At 40.6% G+C, this 21492-nt stretch overlaps 1 protein-coding gene across 1 annotated transcript in view; it reads right to left on the bottom strand.

Moving 5' to 3' along the window:
* The window catches only part of CNTNAP5 (contactin associated protein like 5), a 272802-nt gene that overhangs the window by 75810 nt on the left and 175500 nt on the right, over window positions 1-21492 (bottom strand). The window contains exons 12-13 of the mRNA XM_017740228.1: window positions 16530-16649; window positions 4680-4880 (exon numbers count right to left, since the gene is read on the bottom strand). Coding sequence (XP_017595717.1) covers window positions 4680-4880; window positions 16530-16649 — 321 coding nt within the window. The remainder of the gene's footprint in view (window positions 1-4679; window positions 4881-16529; window positions 16650-21492) is intronic.

Raw genomic sequence — 21492 nt, 5'->3', positions numbered from 1 at the left:
CAAAAAGTGATTAAACAAGTTTATGAACAACAGATCCATCGTGGATACTAAAAGGGATTGGCATAAACTCTAGTGCCCTTATTTGAGCAACTGTGGGTGATGGGGACATATTGAGGGACGTGCTAAAGACATCAACTTGTGTACTCACCCTAAGTTGCATCTCTCCGGCAGCCACTACTGAAGGCAGGGCCCTGAAGGACATTTCTAAGCACCTTATGCTCTCACATCACTGGTCTCATCTGGAGCTAAGGAGGGAGCCTGCACAGACAAAGCTCTAGCAACATACAGGGTATAGATAAAAAAACAAGTTGACCTGTCTCAGCAACAGAATTAAGTCCAAACTAAGAAATTAGGACACGTTCCCTGCTGTGAGGCAGCACTCCATCTCTGCCTCCAATAAGGAGCTACAAAATGCAAATGCAGTGGTTCACCAGGACTGCCTGGCATAAGGGGTCACAGACCATGGGACAGCACCTGGTGCAGCTTGGCACTGAGATATGGGTCTAGCTGGGAGCCAAAGGGGAGGAAGGAGGTGGAAACCTGGGTGCAAGTCATATAATAGTGGGACTTGACGGATGGTAAGTCCAGGGAAGAGGTGTGTAGTTTAGGATGGGTGTAGTTTAGGATTGAAGTTCAAAATTAAAGCTTAAGGTGACATGGTGTAGGAATTCTACAGGAAAGATAAAAATAAGGAAGAAGTCAGGAAAACCCCACCACCTATAGACATTCCTATTGCTTTGATTTTGCTCTGGGACTGATCTTTTCTCAGTCCCTGCCTACACAAATGTGCTATGAACTTGACAGACTGTCAGCCAAGTATTGTAAAGCAAGCTATGCTGCCACTGATACAGCCATCACTGTGCTAAGTCTTTGAAAAGGTGGATGTGAGGCAGCTTCCCAAGTGATAAGCATTTGAGTACACTCACTGCTCCTAGAAAACTGAGAAAATTCAGTCAGAGCTGGGGGTTTTTTCAGTTAATGAAGTGTTTTCATACCTTCAAACATCTTGTACGTTAACAGTTTAATTAAACATGCATCTGCAAACATGCACCTATCCTTGTAGACCTGCTCTTTCCTTAGGTATTGCCTAAGATGCTCCATAAAGAAAGGAAATCAAAGCCCTGGGGGGGCTACATTTCTTTTCATAATATTTTATATTCTTCTCAGAATAGAGAGAGAACATTCAGAGGTAGCTCAACTCTCCTGCCCACCCCGCTCATTTCCTGCTAGCTTGACTTGGCCTTTATTTGTAAGGATAAGATGGTGGTGAAGTCTGCAATGTTTTCCTAAGAGTGTGTGTCACTTTCCTAATTAATGCAAACTGTCAGATTTATGTGAGTGTCTCTCCAACAGGCCTGGGAAAGTCACCGGAGACTTGTGATTTCTGGTTATACAAAGCTTCCTTTGCCAGCTTCATGAGAGAGCCAGCTATGCCTTGATGAACAGACATCTACTGCAGTGTTCACAAACCTCCTCAAGATCTCTCTGATGGCAGAGATGTAAAAAACTACAGTTCAGGGCAATTTAACTTCTGCTTTCAAAGACATGCTTGCAGCTAAGCTGTACTATGACAGGGAGAACCAATAAGGCTGTTCCAGACAGCAGGAGGTGGAGATGAGTAAACTCCTCTGCCAACTGCCAGATTGCAAGTCTGACACACTGCAGATATAAATCCAAGAAACTCAATGGGGATACTATGCTCAGTCTCACCTGCTGAGGATGTGCCTGTGTCTTCAGGGCAGGAGGGAGTAGCAAAAGAAAAAAGAGAAATTCCTTGATATAACTGGAAAGATTTTTTGCATGCCAGGAGCCTCCCTGGGCTTCTCTCTGAGTCAGCCCAGAATGCCTTGCTTGTCCCTTTGCCCCATGTCAAAGCTGTGAAAGCCAAAATTGCTATGTAAAAACATACATCTTTGCACTACGAATGCAAAAGGAAAGAGAAATGTTTTTATTGCTTCTCTGTGAAACAAGATAATGTTTAGATCCTGAAGACAAGGATTTGGTGTGTTGGTGCTGCCAGCTGTAATAACCTAATCATGTGTTCCATCTCCTTGCAGGGGAAAAAAAAAGAGCAAAGCCCAGAATGAGAGTAAGCTCAGAAATGGATTGGATTTCTTGCAGGAAAAGGAGCTTTTATAACTTTGTCAAGATTAGATATACCTCTGGGAGATGCCCTTCCATCAGGCAATCACCACTGGGCTCAGCACAGAGGTAATAATGAGTGGAGACATTCAGCAAGCTGCAGTAGGTCAGGTAACATTTCCTGCTGGCCCACGGATGCAGTACTGTCATCAATACACAGGCATTGTGTACTGACTTCTACAGTCACATCTGAAGTGTTGCTCATTAACAGCAATTACACATTAAGATACCCTGGCAACACAGAGAGAACACAGTGCTTTAGGGATCCAGAAGTCTAGGCCAAATCAAGAAACAAAACCCAAGAGTTTTGATCTTTGTTCTGTTGCTCTGTCCCCAAATCAAACTCCCTCCAGTCTGGGCAAAAACAACACAGGTGAGAACCTTCTGCAGCAAGTCCAGCAAAACACCCTGAGGTTACTCACACTTGTAGCTCATCTTCAAGTTTTGGAGTGGAAAGTCCTTAAGTCCTAGAACTCTTCAAGACACCTATAGTGTTCAGTAATACTTGGTCTCTACGCTCCTCTGTAATATAGTGGCATTTCACCTCAAAATTAATATCAATTAATAGAGCTTGGGGAAAGTAATTATTTTCTACAAAAATACTTAATACTCAGTTAAGAAAAAATTACCCTTATCTTGTCATTTCAAGAACTGGAACGTTTTATTTTTGAGCATGTTTTATATCTTGCCAAATTTAAAGCCTTAGACTAAAGGAACATTCAAAAGTGTAATTAAAAAACATACAAAAGGAAGAAAAAAAGAGGGAAAAATGATGGTGCCTGCCACATGCACAGCACTAGATTGCAATTTTTAATTTTTTTTTTTTTTAATTTCTCAGCTGGAACTGCCATAAAGACTAATGAGTTATGCAATTCTTGTGTGGTCAACTGTCAGGACCACAGTGGCACTGCAGCAGCTGCAAGAGCACAAGCCAGACTGCTGGACACCATCCACACGTCCTTTCCCTTGAGGAATCAGCCACAGCTTTGGTCCTGGACAAGTGGAAGATGAGCTGCCTGTCAGGAGCCATCTTAGCCAGTCTGCCCGTTGTCTGATAGCTTTAGCCCTGAAGATGCACAGTTTACATACTGTCAATTTACACAAAGTTACCTTTACTTTTTTTTCCCCAAAGTTTTGGTTCTCAGGAAGTGCCCCCAGCTTTAGAGAGGCCCCACATACAAGAGGCCTCTCAAAACCCATTCATAGTGTATGTTCCTGCATACACACAACCAAGCGTCTCACAGAAATGTGCAGAAATAAACACATGCAGACCTGCTCTAATATTCTGGCATTCATCCCTAAAACAACATTTTAGAAATAATCCCTGTGGGGTTTTATCTTCATGCCATATCAAGTGTGGTGTAGGATACAGAAGCCAGCAACACTGGAAGTATTTGTAAGACATCAATTCCACTTCTTTATGAGCAGTTATGTCCACATTTTGTTTTCTGTTTGTGCTCTACCCTGGATGCTGATATTAATATTTCATTCTTTAGAAAAAGATTAGCAATACAAGCAGTTCTTGGCTGGTAAATCTGATGATAACAAAAGACATAATTCACAGCTTTTAAAAATAAACTGACTGTAAGGCATCTGATTACTGGATCCATAAACATTCAGTTATATAGTAACTTTGTTGGAACCAGGAGAGGTTTCGCTACATCTCATTAGGCAATATGTTTTTAAGACAATAGGAACTCCCACTGCAAGCTCCCCTTCAGGCTTTCCATGCGATTTCTGCTGAACTACAAACAAATTTAAGAGTTGCTAATAATCAAATAATCACCAGGACCATACAGACATTAAAAGTAACAGTAACAGAGGAGACTTTGAAGACATTGAGAAGTCTGCCCTTAATGTCATTCATCTCTCCAGATAAACAGACATAAAATCCTGACATCAAGACAGAGTTGACTAGAAGCCAGACATCTTGAGTAGACACTGGGAATTTGGTACTGCAGAGAAACACAACCTGATGACACCCTCTGCTTTCTTTTTTTCTGCTACATTAAGCCAAGGGAAAAAATGTATTCCTTTTATTGCAAGGGGAAAGTTATTTTTTGCCCCAGAAACTGTGCTACCAAGCACTCTAAACATCATATTCAGGGCTGTGGGACTCAGAAGAGGTTGGACCCCTCCCCGGCATAAGATTATGAGTCTGGAGCAATCTGGATGCTTCTTATCTTTAATATACAGGTAAAAACTGTAAATGAATAAAAACATCTGTTTTCCATCACCTAAATACACTTTTTGTGGTTTCTAGGTAGCACTTTCCATTGTGGAAGTTTTCAGAGTCTGGGCATGCATGGACTTAGAGAGTGAAAACTACAGAGCTCAGACTCTCTTGCACCAGAGCACAGGCACTGCACAGTAGAATCCAAAAAGGTAAAAGGTTTTTCACTCCATTCTGTATTGTTACTATTAATTTCGGGTTTTTTATTGGTTTAGGTTTTTTTCTCCTCAGCTGCAGTGTGGCCTGTACCTGCTGTATAACCCATAGGAGTTAAGAAGGAATGATTTGGGATGCTGGCACTTACTCGGGGTGTTGAGGAGCCGCGACTTTTTGCAGTGGTAGGCTGCCTCCTGCTCGCAGTACTCAGCACTGTTTATCACGGCCTCCAGCTGCTCCGCACTGCTGTTGTAGTTGAAGGACATGGTGTAGGGCTTCTCTGGACCAGCTCCTTGCACTCTGGTCAGCCCTGTGCTGTTGTGCTGCACTGCAGTCCAGATCTTATCTTCTGTTAAATGGAAAACGATTGAATGAGAAGTTAACAGCAAAACACTTCCAGCAAGGGGGGAACAAAAAACCCAATTGAAATCTAACACTTTGCTGCATTGGAGATAGCATCAGCAGGATCCCAGGCTCCAAAATGGTCACTCTGTGAGGAAGACCAATAGGTCTGTCTTTATTAAAGGTCTATGTGGCCCACAAAGATGTTTCTCCCTGAACCAGCTCAAGCAAATGCTACACTGCCTGCTGAGCAAAAGAGAAACTTCCTGGGAAGCACAGGAGACCTTCGGCTTCTTCTATTACCAGGTATCTGAATAAAATTAGATACCTTTCAACTGGCTTTGTCCCTGAGAGGAAACACATAGTAATATGGCTCACAGGGGTAACATTCACCTTTTGCCTGAGAGCACAGCCCATGCTGTTGTAACAACAAATGGAAGCAGAGAACTGCGGCTGATGAGCTTGCACAAACTCACCATGAGCAGAAAGCACAATGTCTTGCCAGAAAGCTAAACTGAGAGTATGTTCTTATCACCCAGCTGGAAGTCAGATCACTCATTTCACTCAGTTCTCAGACTTTTCTGCATATAAGTTGAGTGATGCCCTACTTGGATGATGGTACAGAACACCATATGACTTGGCATCTGTAGTTAACTGTAAATATTGATGCTTTTCCATGCTGGGGAGCCCATTCTCGCTTCCTTCGCTGCATTTACTGGCAGAGCAAGGGATTGTGTAGGTGATAGAAAGCAGAATCTAGGCTTAAGCAAAACCTGCACCCTACAACCCAGCTCATGACCAGAACTGGGGTTGGCATAATGAGATCATCACACTTAAAAGCAATTAGCTTCCAGGCAGGCTTTTTCCCAGCTGGTTCTGGTACAGCAATGGGCACGGCAGCAAGGACAACCTGAACAGACAATTTGCTGAGCTGACAAAGATGAACTCTTCAATGAGGATTCACAGGAGCCCTGCACATGCCCAACACTATTAGTAAGGGTCACATCCAGAAAATTTCCTCTTTATCAAGACCCTGCTTTCCTAGGGAGGCTACAAGATACTGACAGGGCAAAAATTTAAGGCAGCCATTTTCAAACATTTGATGAGAAGGAGATTTCGATCTCACTTGCAGAAACATAAAGACAGTAACCGAGGCAGAAGTAAGATCTAGGCAACAGATTTCTATTTTGTTATTTATTCTTCATCAGGGAAGCCCTAGATAACAATGAATCATATCTTTTCTAAGCTGATCTTAAAAACCGTGCATTTAAGGATTCAGGTGGTTTTACCACATTACCTGGCCTGAATTCTTGCAGAGCATGATCTTTCCAGTTACTCCCCAATACAGTGGCATGATGAGCCCAGTAGCTCTGTGGACACTACAATGCATTGCAGCTGAAGTATTTTTTGTTGAGCTACAAATATCCCCCAGATTACTTCAACAGAATGCTAATAGCTGTATAAAAATCCTAAATGGACTATCTGTGTAAAGACACTCAGATGATTTAATGGATTGTCATTATGGAGGCATTCAAATGACAGGCAAGTAACAACAACCATCTGGAGACTATTTAAAGGGGTCTGTTCCAAGACCTGGCTGCAAGTCACAGGGAAATTAACTTGCATTAACTGTAAGAACAGTTTACACACAGCAAACCACACATTCACTCACAACCCTCTCATAATTTCTGTGACGGTAGACAGAAAATTTTGCTCATAGGTCTGCAATTCTGTGGTTCCTGTTGACTTCAGGGAGCTGCTTGTGGACCCTTGGAGTTGGAGCTCAAAGAAACACTGCTGCAATGTGTGGTACACAGAAGTCAGATTAAAATGATAAGAAATACTACAAATTTATTGCTTGTAATACTTTTCCCAGTGGTTGTAATCACAGTGAACACTGTAGCACAATACCCTGCACATATATTGCTTCCAACATGATATACTTCAATGACTTCATAACAGACATCTTGTACATCTTAAAGCAGTGATCCTTATCAGCCAGTCCCTCTGTTTTCTTTTGCTCTCACAAGGCAATATCAACAAGAACAGAGTGGATTTTTCAGAAGCAGTTGAGAGCGAGTTAATTTTCCTCTCACAAAGCTGGTAGAAGTTTAACCTCTGCTTTAACTGAAATATCTACTAAAAAGACAAACACCAAGTTGCTGATAATGTAAGTAAAACCAGGAGATGATGGAATAAACTGGTTGCTGAAATTCCAGATGGGCAGTCAAAAGCACCTCCCCACTGAGAGTTCTGAACATAATTTTAAGAAAATGCAATAAAATCAATGCTCACAATAGTGGCTTCAGTGCTGCTCAGGAAGCAGAGCAGCCTTCAGTGGTTAACACTACTATACTTTCCAGGCTGTGCATCAAGAAAGGTGCCATGTGGGTATGTGGGAAGTCAAGAGCATCAACAGCTAGCAATTTAGAAGCAAAGAAGGATTACTAGGAAAAAGTTATTAAAAATAGCAGAGCACAAAACCGTCTTCCCAAAAAGTGTTGGAAACTTAATTGACATATTTGAAATGAGGCTGGACAAAGTATCAGCAAACATACTGTAAGCAGCCAGCACTCACTAACAAGAGTGTTGGACAGGCAATGTGACAGGTCTTCCTCTTATTTTCCTCTGTAACTGTTCATTAATTTTGAACAGTCTTGTTACCATTACAGCTGCACACAGCTGTTCTTCTGAGATCTGAACTTTGACATTCTAGACCTGCTTTTCTCCACAGGATCATTAAGAAATAAGCTAACCTATTTTTCATCCTCTAGTTTACAAAGGGAAAGGAAAAACAAATCAAGTTTCTTTTTTTGTTCAAAGTAATTGTGATTTAGCAAGTATATCACAATGGAGTTTTAAAAGTTATAGCAGAAGAGAAGAATTCTGAGTTACATTTCAGATATTTCCCAATCTACACATGCCTAGTCTGTTAGGCTTAATACTGATACAGATCAGATCTGTGCTTTAGTGGTCACTTCAAAGTTTCCCTCTGTGCTTCACCTTTGAAGCAAACGTGACCATCAGTTCATCTTCTCCAGAAAGATACCTGTTTGCCTCACTGATCTAGTGACAGGAAAGTCACAGCCACCGGCAAGCAAACCTGGGATCAGAAGGGCAGCTCAACACAACACAGAGACAAGACAAAAGAGCTGGTGGCAACAAGGTGAGAGGAGGAAGAGAAATCTATTCCACCATCTCAGTCACGTTTCTTCCCACTTCCCAGGGAAAGAATACTTCCATTTTAGAAAGCAGCACATGAGGTGTAGAGGGGCGAGGTAATGCATACAAAGTGAAACACAACCTGCTAGAAGAATAAAGGATTACATTCACATCACAGTAAAAAACCTCAAAAAACAAAGTTCCTTCTTTCAAAAGGACATCCTTTTGTTTAAATGCAGCAAATGAGACTGAAAATTATTTAAACTTGATTGTTTTGGGAAGAGTAGAAGAGCCAACACTGCTCCCTCCTGCATCTCCACTGGCTGAGGGAGGAGTAACTAAGAGCTGGAGGACAGTAAATCCTTGAACCATTCCAAGACAATAGCAAGACCATTGCATCTGCTTCCATAGATCAGAAAACTGCTCAAAAACAACCCCAGCATTTCTTCTGAAGACCATCGCCTTTCAGATCAGCCCTTGGGGCTTATTCAAACCCCATTTTCTCCACCTCAATCTTGGCAATAATTAGAAAAAGATCATTCTGTTTTCTCAAATTCACTTTCACAAGTTTAGCTGGAGCTGCTCCCAAAATATCGCTGCCTGCCTCAGAATGAGGTCAAGGAATTCTACCCTCAGTGCTCAGCTGACAGGTCCTCTGAAGCCTCCTGACAATAATCTGTGATCTGGCACTTCAGGCAGGTTCAAGACCTGTGTAAGACACGTAGCTGCCATCTGAACGTGCCCACAGATCACTCCAGCAAGCAGTGCAACAGCTGTCGGCACTTTAGCTCCATGTTTGGCTTTTAAATCTCCACAGCAATAATGCTCACATCTTCTGAAAATGGGGCTTCAAATACCTGTTCCTGTTTCATAACACAGGGGTTTTTATTTAATCTTCACTCTGTTTTGTTTATGTTATGTTTTTAGGCAATGACACTGTAATCACAGATGCAAACCAAGCTGAGTGCCATTACCTCCTTCTAGTCATTTCCATGCCTGGAAACTGGTCAACTACACAGATAAAGCTCTCTTCTCATGTATTTCAACTAAGAATTTATCATTGTATTTTTACATCTGTCCATACTTCAAAATTTTTTCCTGTTTACTCCATTTAATGAGCTCTCCTTGCACTTCTGAATCTGCAACAAGAATTAAAAAGCTGTTGTCCAGGCATAGGTTACTGCTTACTTTTATCTTCTATTATTCCATTCTATTCTTTTATTACTTTCTCAGCTTGGTAAAATTTCAAACTATACACAAGCTGGAAGTCACTCAAAACCAAATAGGAGACTGCAGCCACATCTTCTATTGTATAACGTGGAATAGTTTAATGCAGCCTTGAAAAGCAGATTTCCTAAATGCTTGTTAAATTATTTCCATAATTCAAAGGTGAAAATGCTTTAATTTCAGTGTAATGCTACAGCTTTATGACTTCACAGTTTTATTTAATGGTCCAATTCACTGGGATATTATGCTGCCTGCATTTGGCCCTACGAGATGTTTTTACAGGATGGGACTGGAATGCATTAAGCACATTTTAGACTCTCTGTTTAGCCTAGCCCACAGTTCTATCATCTTGCTGGAAACCTCCAAGCTGCTTTTGACGGCACACAAATTAAATTGTGGGAAATTAGAGCAGCAGGAAAACTGGCTTTCAATGAATTCTGTATTGTCTAATTCTCATTTTTATTCTTCAACTTGAAATATCCCTGTAGAGCCCATTCCACCCATACAAACTGCATCCTTCCTTTGTGATTTAGGAGGTTTGTCACAAAACAAGATTATCCAGACTGATTAAATTGCCAACAAGCCAAACATACGGTAAATACTACATGAGAGAGAAAAAAATAACTCTCAGAGCTCATATGATGCATTTGTTTCATGGTGCTCCACACTGAATGCCAAATTTTATCCTGAACACTGTACCTCTAACTAAAAGAATAACCACAAAAAAGACAAGACTTTCCTTCTTAAACTGTTCTAAGCTGCAGTGGCAGATTAACCCAGCTGCTCTAATATGCACTCCCCTCAAAGGATATGAAAAGACCAATTTCTTATCACAGATGGCTTTAATTCACTGACTCCAAAGAAGTTTTTTCTGAGTCTTCTATGAAAGCATCCCATTACTATTTTTTATCTACTTCTTTCTTTCTGCTGGCTGACCCAGCAATACATGCTTCTGCAGCTTGTTTTGTGCTCATCAGCTTCCTCCTGAGTCCTGATTCAGCCACGTCCCTCCAGTGCAGAAGCACTGCAAGGCATTCAAGGCAACTCTCAGCAGAATGACCAGGCCAGATGGCTCTGATGGATGAGAACAAGACACCTCTTCTGTGACATCTTGCACCCTCCTCCCCCACGTTGTGCTGAAGCCCAGACATGGCAAACCATTGTCATGCCAGCCTACTTCCTGATGATCCTCCATTTCAGTATTTCCTCTAATACAGGGTATCTTACAACAAGCAGTGAGAAGTATTCCTCTCCAAAAACTGAAGGGGCAGTTGCTGATCTACCTCCTAGCGCAAAGTGGACACTTCCCCACTCGCTGCACTTCTGACAACTGTGCAGTCCTCTTTGCCTCAGCCTCCTTCATCTAGGGCGAGTGTTGAGAGACTTAAATCACTTCTTGCTGTTTCACATGTCTTGTGATGGCGCAGACACCTTCATGAGCCTGGCAGACAAGAAGCAGAGCCCACATCAAGCCTGCTGTTCTTCACCTGCCATACCAGGAGGGTGGGCATGATACCTGCAGGTGTCCAGCATGGCACGAGACACCCAGGTCTGGGGCAGATGGATCCACCTCTTGCAACCAGGACAGCTGAAGCGGCTTTGAGAGAGCCACAGCTTACTTCTAACTTTTGAGCACTGCAAATGTGGCAGGAGAGGGATTAAGTTGCAGTTACCTTTTGTTAAAAGGTAATGGCTAGAGAAAAATATCTAGTTACGTTCTTCAGTACTAGAACTTCCTTGGGGGCCACCTGCAAATGTGGCAGTGAAGGCGGCCTTCAGGACTTCTGTTGTGATGCTCACCTGAAACACAACAATTTAACTGGAAACAGCATGGCAGCTGTTGACAGCACAATGCCTTTGACATAATATACACATTAAAGTTTTTTTTTTCATTTTGTAAAGTTCTGGGAGAATATTTAATGAAAATTCAAAAGAGAAACATATCAATTGTCAAAACTACAGTGTGCCAAAAAACCTGTAGTGTTTGAGGGGATAAACTGTAAATCTTTAAGGCTGCCTTTAATCTAAAGAGTAGTAAATAATTTGTAAGGAATTTCCATTTGTTGTTTTCTCTTGTGATAAAGTCAAGCACAACTACAGACAGTAAAGTGCACAGTAGAGGGAGTTTGATGATTTAAATTGTTGTCCCAAAATTCTGTAGCTGCAGGTGTTAAAGGCAGAATTAAGGTCATGACCTCCTCCTGTTCTTGCTTCAGCCTGCCCAGGGGCAGCCCTCCTTTTCATGTGAGAGTCTGCCAAGTCCACAAGAAATGCAAAAAGGGCTGTCACATGGTGACTCTTGCATCCATGTAATTCCTATACAAAGTAAAAGGAGATGATTTCTTATGGAAAATAGATGAAGGAATTATATAAGCAGATGAACTGAGAGTCGTGTGGAAACAAAGGGAAAGATGGATGCCATGGACAGTAATACAACTAATGCCATGATTGTTTTAGGAACATCAATGGGAATATGTACCATATGGAAGAATACAAATCTTAATCACTGTTAGCTGAATGAAAAAAAAGGATGCAATTTATAAAAAATTGCAAGTATAACTTTGACAATCTAATTCACATCTTATTAGAATCCCTTACTTTTTCTGAGACTTAAACAGTTTCCATACAGTTTTTTGAGACAAAAAATAAATCTTTTTCCTGCATCAGAGAAATAAACAATATTTGCACTTTGAGACAAGACTGCAGAACAAAAATGATCCACAGCAAGAGGAGATATATTTTTGTTAAGTAATGTTTTTTTTTCATTATGGTAGTTTCATAAAAAGATCTTGGACCAGCAGCAAGGCCTGGGATAAGGTTGCATCTTTCCCCAAACTGCAACCCTGGAAGAAAAAAAATGGAAGAAAGAAAAGGCAAACTATTTGAGGACTGGAAAAAATATCTGGCAATGATAAACTGAACCATTGATGTAGTCATGACAATTTCTAAGCATTATTGATTTGATAGCCCAGGGTCTGAATACCGTAAAACAGCATCAGTAGAGAAGTACAGTGACAGGATGACTCAAGTGTACTGTAAGCAAATCTTTCAGATTTCAAGGGTAAAATTTACTCAGAAGGAGATGAGAAAAGGTCATTACACTTTTCAAACAGGACAGCAAAAAAAGCACATGGCTGTAGATTGCATGTCTATGGGCTTTGTCCTGGAGAATATGGTTATTAGCATTTAAGTAGTACTCCACACAGACCAATAGATTTCTAAGCAGCATGAAAAAATAAGCCTCACAATGATAGAAAGACTGCCAGACCCGAAGTTCAGAGGGTCTATTAGTCATCTTTTTTATTGACTGTTATGAGTCTTCAATTAAGTTCAGAGTAATTCAAGTGGGCTAATTATCAAACAAGCAGCCTACAAGGAAAATATCGTTCCCAGCCCTAGTGGCTGTTCTTTACAACAGAGTATGACACAATACATTCTTTCTGCACTTAATGGCAAAAATGTGCAGCCACAGACCCCCATGGATGACTGGAGACCTAGGAAAAGCAAGCACAGCTAGCTTACATTCCCGTGTGGATGGCCCTGGAAAGTTGCTAGATGTGTTCCCATGGTACTCAACTCAATCATTCCAAATTAATAATCCCTGCACAGACCCATTCACATCCTCATGGTGTCTCTCACAGCATCCAGCCACATCCAATCATGGCTTGGGCACACACATTTGGTTCACTTCCCCACACACAGACACATATTTGGTGTGGATACCTCAGTGTTACCAACAACTGATGAATTTCCCAGTGAAAGTGACTTTGCTCTGTGTACAATGGGTATATAAGGTGAAGAAAACATTATGTTAATAAGGTGCTGTCTTTTCCTTTAGATCTAGTTTTGAGGGTTTTGTCTTTCACTGTCATTGAACTGTCTCCCTTCTCCTATTGTAAGGAAATGAAAATGAGCATTGCCTCTGCCACTGAGGCCCTTTCACTTTGAGTCTTTCCATTCTAAATAGTCTTGGATTATTTACTTTTAACTTCTTTTTGTACAGGTATCTTTCCATGCCTTTAATTAGGCACATTAGCGTTCCTGAAAACATCCTATTACAACAACATATTTTACTTTTAGTTGAAGTAGACAGCCCCCAAGATAAGATCCTTTTAAAGTGCATCCTACACTCTTCTCCCCTCTTGACCAATAAACATGCTATTAAATAAGAGCATGTCACCTACAGTTTTTGTCACCTTGCTTTTTCAGCTACTTCTTCAGACAATGGATAAGTACATTTACCCACTGTGGTATCAGCAGACATTCTGTGACACTACTGTTAAATTTCTTGCCATCCTGAAAATTGAGTTAATATTTTTTAATACTTTTTTCCTCTTTTTTTCTCCCTGTAACATTTCCTTTCCCTTATCGCTCTCTCCCTCTTAGTATAACTGTCCAATTCCCTCTCAACACACACAATCACGATTTTCTGCTTTCTTCAGAATTTCTATTCAGCAGTGGGCTGCTGAAGTTGACAGGCTGCAGAGAAACCACTGGAAACATAAACACAATAAACTAACTTGTAATGTTGGTATTTCCATATCCACATCAGACACTGGATACATATGACCAGACACCAATATGCAAGAAATCTGGTGTTTATCTGTCCCAGTTAATAACTGGCTACAAACAAGTTCCCTATCTGAATCCCTTCAATTAAACAAGTAAAAATTAGAAAGAACTTTAAAAAAAGAGCGAACATTAAGAAAAAACACTTTTCTTTAAATGCAATGATGCTGCTCGCTTCTGATCATCTGGTTTCCTCTTTGAATGCATCCTTCACAGACTAAAGGCACTGTAATTACCAGAAGGCATTACCTCTCTGCACCTCTACTTTTAAAAACATTAAATGAGTCATTGCCCTGAATTTTCCATTCCACCTCCAAATTCTTCAGCTTGAACACGTTTAGGGCATAAAGAGGTTACTGCTTCTTGAACTGTATACAAAAAGAAGAACTGCCAGTCTGAGTAAAATAAAAGCTTTCTTTAGCCCAGGAGCCCACCTCTGCCTTTGAGGCTGAATACCTTTGATACCCAGGGAAGCCAAAAGGTTTTCCTGAAACTCATTCCCGTTTCCCAGTGGACTATCCCTCACAGCTGCCTGAGTGGGAAGCTGCAACTAAACTTCCATGTTTACTTGCACCTTCTGAATCTATTAGACAAGACGGGGGCTTTTTCCAGGTGGGTTTTACTCCGCCTGTTGATATAACAGCCTCCTTGCTGTCCTGTGGTAGTTTCAAGTTGAATTCGTTGCATCAGGAAAAAGCAAGCAAACAAAAAACTCCCAAATCCTGCTATTTAAGTGTCTCTTAGCTCCTGTATGATGAAAAAGAATCAATTCCTATTGCTTTGTCTATGCCACACATGATCTCCATGCTCTCCTGTGGCAGTTTCCCCCAACCATCTTTTGTTTAGTCTTGCCACACATGGAAGCCATCCACGTTCATGACCATCCACGTTCTTCCTTTCACAGGAGGTGTTGTACAGATTTCTGTCACTGAACAATAATGTCTCTGTTCCTTGTAAGTGCCTAGTGTAACAACACAGAATTTCATATTTTGCCTATCCCTGAATATAGGTCTTTTCAGAAAACTAAGCAGAAGCATCACCTGAAAAAAATAGCAAATGGAGAATCCATCCCTGTGTACATAAAGTAATTTTTTTCCTACTTTGCACTTAATCGATTACTGTAAACAATTTTTACGAGAATAACAATATGGGAAGTTCCCAGAGAGAAAAGAAGCTCTTGTGATTAAGGCACCCACACCATATTTAGTTGACACAAAAGCATAAATTTTCTAGGCTAGGAGGTTCTGCCTGTTTTCCCCACCTCCATTTTTCTCATAACCAAAACAAGAATGTAAGCAAGTTCATAACAGAGAGAGAGAAAAACAGGTATATGCCTTCTGGATTTCTGCCAGATAAAGTTTCTTTGAGGAAAGCAAATGCAAGGTGTTTGTCAAAAATCCTACTTCTTCAGCAGAGATAAAAAGCACTGACAATGTTTTGATCACACACATTTATATGATAAATAATAAAAATGAGCACATTTCCCATATTGAAGATCAAGGAAGGATATTCAGACAGAAAGGTGAAACTCTGTTTCAATTCTTAGGAGATTCAACAGTGAAGGAGACACATCTTATTAAATATTGTTACACTTGAATAAAAAACATACTTAATAATTAACTGTTGTGCATTTAATTAACATAATGATTGCTCAATTAAATAAAAATGAAAATTTAATTTAATTTAACTACAAGGAGATTAAGGATAAAATATGAATATCCTGAGTCCTCAGTTTTCAGCACTGAGTGTGGAGGTGATATGTGGCAAAGTAGTTCAGCCAGAATTAGCAATTTAGAAAGGGTAATAAAACATTCTTTCATCTGCACCTGGCCACAGGAAGCAAAAATGCCAAACAGGAGATGGTGTGGGAAATTTCACCTCCATTTCAAATATAAAAAGCAGAAAGGGAGCCCTACCATCTATCCCCACCCACAATAAAGGCTGTGCAATCTTTTCTCATACTCTTGGCTTGACAGTCCTATATACAAAATAGGATCCCACTTAAGGGAGAATTTCACAGACAGGTGTATCCATTTGAAACAATTCTTATTTTAAACCTATAGAACTGTAAGGTTAAAAAATTTCAATCACCAGGTCACATTGCCAGGCTCTTGCTCTGCTACCCATCTCTTTGGTGTCTCTTCTCCTAAGATCATCATGCACTCTCCTCCATACAAATACCAGGGGCAATCAAGGCCTCTGCCCTATGGAATGTCAAAGGCAGCACACTTGTATGAGGGAGGTATTGCTGCTTAAGTTGGACTAGAAGGGTTTATAGCTAGCTCAGCAAGAGGAGTTTAATAGTAATTCCCATATCTAGCATTCTAATAAAGCAGAGAAACCATTCCATTACAAAAGAATGGTTTGGATTCTGAGTTTCTACCTCTTTAGTAAAAAACAAACATCTCATCAAAAGTTGTGATATTATGAAGTGCCCTTTATAAGGTGCAGACCTTGTTATATATAAGTGATATATTGCATATATCACTTAGCAAGGTGAATCCTTCAAACTTATTTTAAAGATCACTTTTACATGGATCTTATTTAAGGAAACATCTCAAAGTTAAACCTCAGTTACAAGTTCTCTGCTTCTTCCCCACTACTGAGCTGTATTATTGATGTTTCTTTCATTCTACTAAGACCACCTCTAATCAGACAGACCCAACATCACGCAGCCAAGTCAAGGTTAGGTCATTACCTGTTATATTGCAAAAAACACGGAGTGGTCCGAGTGGTCCACTTCCATCAGAATCGATGTAGAAGAAACCTGATGTCTTCCCTTGGTGTCGGTAAGCCTCGCAGGATTGCTCATAGACAGCTTTAAAAGAAAGAGAGAGCGGTTGCACCACAGGCAGACAGAACACAGGCACATTGTATGCGTGAGTACTGCGTTAATTCTTGTCAGAACATAACCTGATGCTATGCAGCTGATTAGCACGTGAAAGCTTACTGCATTTGGGCCTGAATCCATGCTCAGAATCAGACATTTGTTTAACTAATTCCTTGAACTTAATACATGCTGGCTTTAAAGATACAGGTACTTGCTTTATTTTGGATGAAAGTATGTAAATACTTAAATAAAGGGATATGAACTTTCAAATGTGACACATCTAGTTATGGAGTGGTACATATATCCATCCATGTATGGTATTTCAGAGACATACCTACATACACACAGGAACACATGATTTACCACCTAGGCATGCACTTAATCAACACAGATGACATATTTCTGCCAATCCTCACCTTCCCCAAAGGATAAGGTTAACAGGAAGCATTAAAGCCCTACCACACTCCACCATCCAAATGAAATCCACTGCCCCCCAGCAGAAAAGCTCAACTTCAGACATGGTCTCCATCTTAGGTGATGTTTTTATGCTTTAGACCTAATTTTATACAACCAACTCTTTCTATCTGCTTATCAATATTCTTCTCTTGGAGTACCAGTGCCCATGAAAATCCAAGTGGTTAGTAAAACAAGCACAAGTAAAACATCAGGTCACCAAGAGCAAGAAAAGAAGGAAGAAAAATCCACAGGTCAGTACAACCTTTGTATTTGAGGCACATTTTCAGGAAAGATGAAACTGTCACTTCATATGGGGCAAAGAGAAAACTCCTGCAGAGAGCAGAGAGGCAGTCCAGAGGTATCAGAAAGTCACATGTATCATCCTGGACCTTGAACAACAACCTTAAATCTCATTTCAGGAGAGGTTGATTTTTTTTCTCCCCACCTGCTTAAATACTTAACCTGATTCTACTGACAAAATTACTCTCCGTAACAGTTTATGATTGCTGTGCTGAGGCTGTAAACACAACTGCAACGTTCCCAGTGCTTTTCATCTGAAAGGAATTCAGGGAGCTTTGCAGATTGAGGGCAGGGCCAGCACTTCCTCACCACTTCTGAAACACAGTCCCTGCAGAAGACAGCAATTCCTCCACAGCAGCAGGAATATTTCCTTTCTGTGCACACATGGACTCATATCCCTCCTTTTCCCTCATTCCCTTAAAGAAACTTCTCTAATGAAACAACTCTGAGAAAGGCATAAATGGTAAGCCTTGAAGTAGCCTTGTCTGAAGAATGCTGTAAGTTCATCACTCAGATTTTGGACATTTATTCACTTCTGCCAACAGAATAGAACCACAGTTCTAGGGGCTCTGGTCCAAACTGGATTAAGAGTCTCACCAGTTAATCATCTGTACACTCACTGAAATATGCTCTTTATTTGCACATCCCTTGCCTGACCAGACATCTTCTGCAGACAGAACATCACTGAGTGCTAAACAGGCACAGCACTACCCTTCCCAGGGTTAAGAAACTGCTTAAGGTACTCAGCACCTGATGAGGCAGTGTTAATTAGCATCCCTCCTATAATAAATAGAATTAAGAAAGCTTTTTCCTCACAGCCTGATGTATCAAGCATGGTAGGAAGCCAGAATATCTTTAAATTCCCACTCTGATAGCTGGCCAAGAACACATGCTAAATCCAAGTTAAATAAAATCCCCAAACCAGAACCTATTCTTCCAGTGCTCACAACCTGAGGGGTTGAGACAGAGTCCCTGAGTTGCAGAAGTGCTGACAAAAGCAGTGGGCATATGGAGGTCAGGAGGGAGACAGTAACAGGCAATTAAGTAAGCAACCAAGGAATCATGGTTTGATCAATTTGCAAAGTTCTTAAACTGCAGTTCACTTAGTGAATTTGCTGTCATCATCGTTACAGGACACTTTATCTTGTCTCATTAGGGAATATGCCAATTGCTTCCTCTGAATTGTTTGCTGAGTGTTTTTGAAGACAAAGGATGGTGAGAGGGGCAGAGACATAAAACAAATATGTTGTCAGTGAACTGGCACAGCAAAACTCATTCTTCATCACAACTTGTTCTTTCCAAGTGTTTTCCTTGACTGTCATTTTGGCTGGAGTCCAGATCTACTTTTCAAATTAGTAAGGAAGGATGTGAAGATTCTGCCATTAATAATGTGGGCACATTCAAACAGAGATGATCTACTCACCTTTAGATGGCCCCTTTGTCACTGTAATTTTAGGGAAAAAAAGGCTGTATAGAGCTAGAAATCAGGCTAAGGGTGCTCAACTGGTATAAATCTGAAAGGATACACAAGCTTCTGTGAAACAGTTATGCCTGCCAGAAGGAAATCCATCCTGGTGTGTTTGCCTTTCAGTTATATGAGAAATCCAGCACTACATACTAGGCAGTAGCAGAAGAAATGGGAAAAGGCTCTAAACCTCAAGCTCTAGCACATAAAACTTATTCCATCATGATTAGAGAACAGTGGTTTTGGTGGGCAGTTATTTCACACCTGTACACAAAGTTTCACATGCCTGTATCTTAAGCATTTGGTACTGTGCACTTCTAGACTGGAAGTGGATGGGCCATTGATTTTAATTCTCTTCTTTGCTATTTTTTTCTATATAATGCGTCAAGAAAAAAAAATTATGTTTGTTTTCCAGTCACTGGCAGATGCCCCTACAAGCATTCTGAGGGCACCAGCCATTCTAAGCTCTGCTCAACTCCTTTGTGGCCTGAGATGACTGCTTGCTTTGGAATAAAGTTATGCAATTCCATTTGCTGAAAAAGGGCCTATTATGCCAGTGACAACAACTTGAAGCTGTCTTTATGGGTCCATGAAAGACAAGATCTCTTTGCAGTCATTATTCTCTTTATGCAATCAGAAATACCATATGAATGTAAAAAACAGACAAGCAGTCAGCTGTGACTGTTAAGACCCCATAACCTCAGCTTTGAAAACTGCCTTCATATTTACGTTCCGTTTTGTGTCAGGCTTCTCCGGTGTAGATGGAGTTGTGGTCATTTTGGGAACACTAGGGAAATCATTATTGTAATTGTCATTAAAGAGTCACCAACCATTTAGGCATCTAATAAGGCCCCACTTTCAAAAAAGCAAGCACCAAAGGTAATGATGGAACTGTTGACAGTTGACATTTCAATGGCAAAGAGCATTTGCAGTAATTGCACCTTCTTAATAAAGGAGAGGTATTCATCAATTCATTCACAGTAGAACCCACTACCGATTTCCAAACATTTTTAATAAATTTTTAAAACTTTTAAGTAAAAAAAACCCCAAAAATTAGTGATTTCATTCCTTTCTGTGAGTATTTCAATAGTGTTTATACTTCTATTCCTTCAAATTTGTTTTCCTATTGTAAAATGTTCACCCAAATGGGACTGTAACAACAGAAGTAACATTTTTGATAGGCTGTTCATGCAAAGCTTGATTTCTCATTTAAAATACATTTTCAAAAACATAATTTCAAAAATGAAACCCTTTACTTGTCTTTTGTGTCACAGAAGCAAGATCAGCTTTCCTTCTCTGACCCTCCCTACTTCTTTTTTTTTTGGGCTAATTTTGATTAACACCAGCCACTGAAGATAAAATGATGGTTTCCAGCAACATTTGTTTCAGTGAGCCAGAAACACTGAAAACCACAGTTTATGCCTCTGAGCCCCTGCTGTGTCTCCTTGGGCCCTTCTGGGAGCGAGCTGTGCTGCAGGCAGCCGTAGCACTGCAGCTCTCACAGGCAGCAGGGTGGAGCTGATTCACAGAGCTGCATTCTGACAGTGCTGACAGAAAGCGGTGTCAGCAGCCCCATGAACCCACACCACCCCCTGCAAGCTCAGCCTGGACCTCACAGGCAGGTATGGCTGCTAAAAGCATTAGGGTGAAGTACAGCACAAGGCAAAAACCCAGTGTAAAAGGTGTCACAGGGCCCTTGCTGGTAACTGGCTAGGCCACAAAGATAAAACAAGAAATAGCTTGACTCCAAGGTCCCAGATTTAGTAAGGGAAACGACATCAGAAATACCAGTTTTACTTGGTCACAAAGGATGCCTTTTATTGCCTTTTTTCTTTTTTCCAGAACCACTTGTAAGTTATAACATTGGATGGACCCTATGCTGACATTTTTGCTCTGTAAGGAATTTTTTTTAAAGGCTACTGCTGTGTTTCACAGAGAAATTTAAAATCCTCCCAGAGCTGGCTGCTGAAAGTGATGCAGCCTGAGAGCCCCATTCTTCAGAGCAAGAGCTGCTTCTCTAAGTAAGTGCTGTCCTTGCCTCCCTGCTCGGATGGGCTGTGCTGACAGTGTACAGGCATGCACTGTACTGACAGAGTTCAAGATAACAATCTCCCAGCCCCTCTAATCTTTTGTGAAACACATATACCAAATTTCCCCCTCAGGTATCTCTTTCAGTCTCAAGTATCACAAGCTGAACTACCTTTTCAGATCAACAGCACATCACATCAGAACATTCGTTTATAGCACTGCTTTACTCACTGATCTTAATGCCCATCTTCTTCTTTAGTTCTCACTTTTCATCTTCCCAGGTGCTTAGGAAATCATTTGTCAAATTTTGATCAACATTCACAAAATGAACACTTTATCCCCAGTCAGATAAACATCACCCAATTCTACATGTTTTCTTTTATTTTCTGGGATATAAACATTCATAAGCTCAAAAATCAAAACTATGGTTGTGAAATGTATACATCCCATGTTTTCTTCAAGCCATACACTACACCCCCTACAGAAATACCCTAGAAAAACTATAAATATTCACTCTGATTGGTCAAGGTTCAAGGTATAGATCCAATATTCAGACTTCAGTGTCAGAAAAGCATTATCAGA

This window comes from Corvus brachyrhynchos, unplaced genomic scaffold (assembly GCF_000691975.1).
Source record: "Corvus brachyrhynchos isolate BGI_N302 unplaced genomic scaffold, ASM69197v1 scaffold126, whole genome shotgun sequence".
Taxonomy (NCBI): Eukaryota; Metazoa; Chordata; class Aves; order Passeriformes; family Corvidae; genus Corvus; species Corvus brachyrhynchos.
The sequence above is the reverse complement of the archived record's forward strand: the minus strand, read 5'-3'. Positions and strand labels throughout refer to the sequence as shown.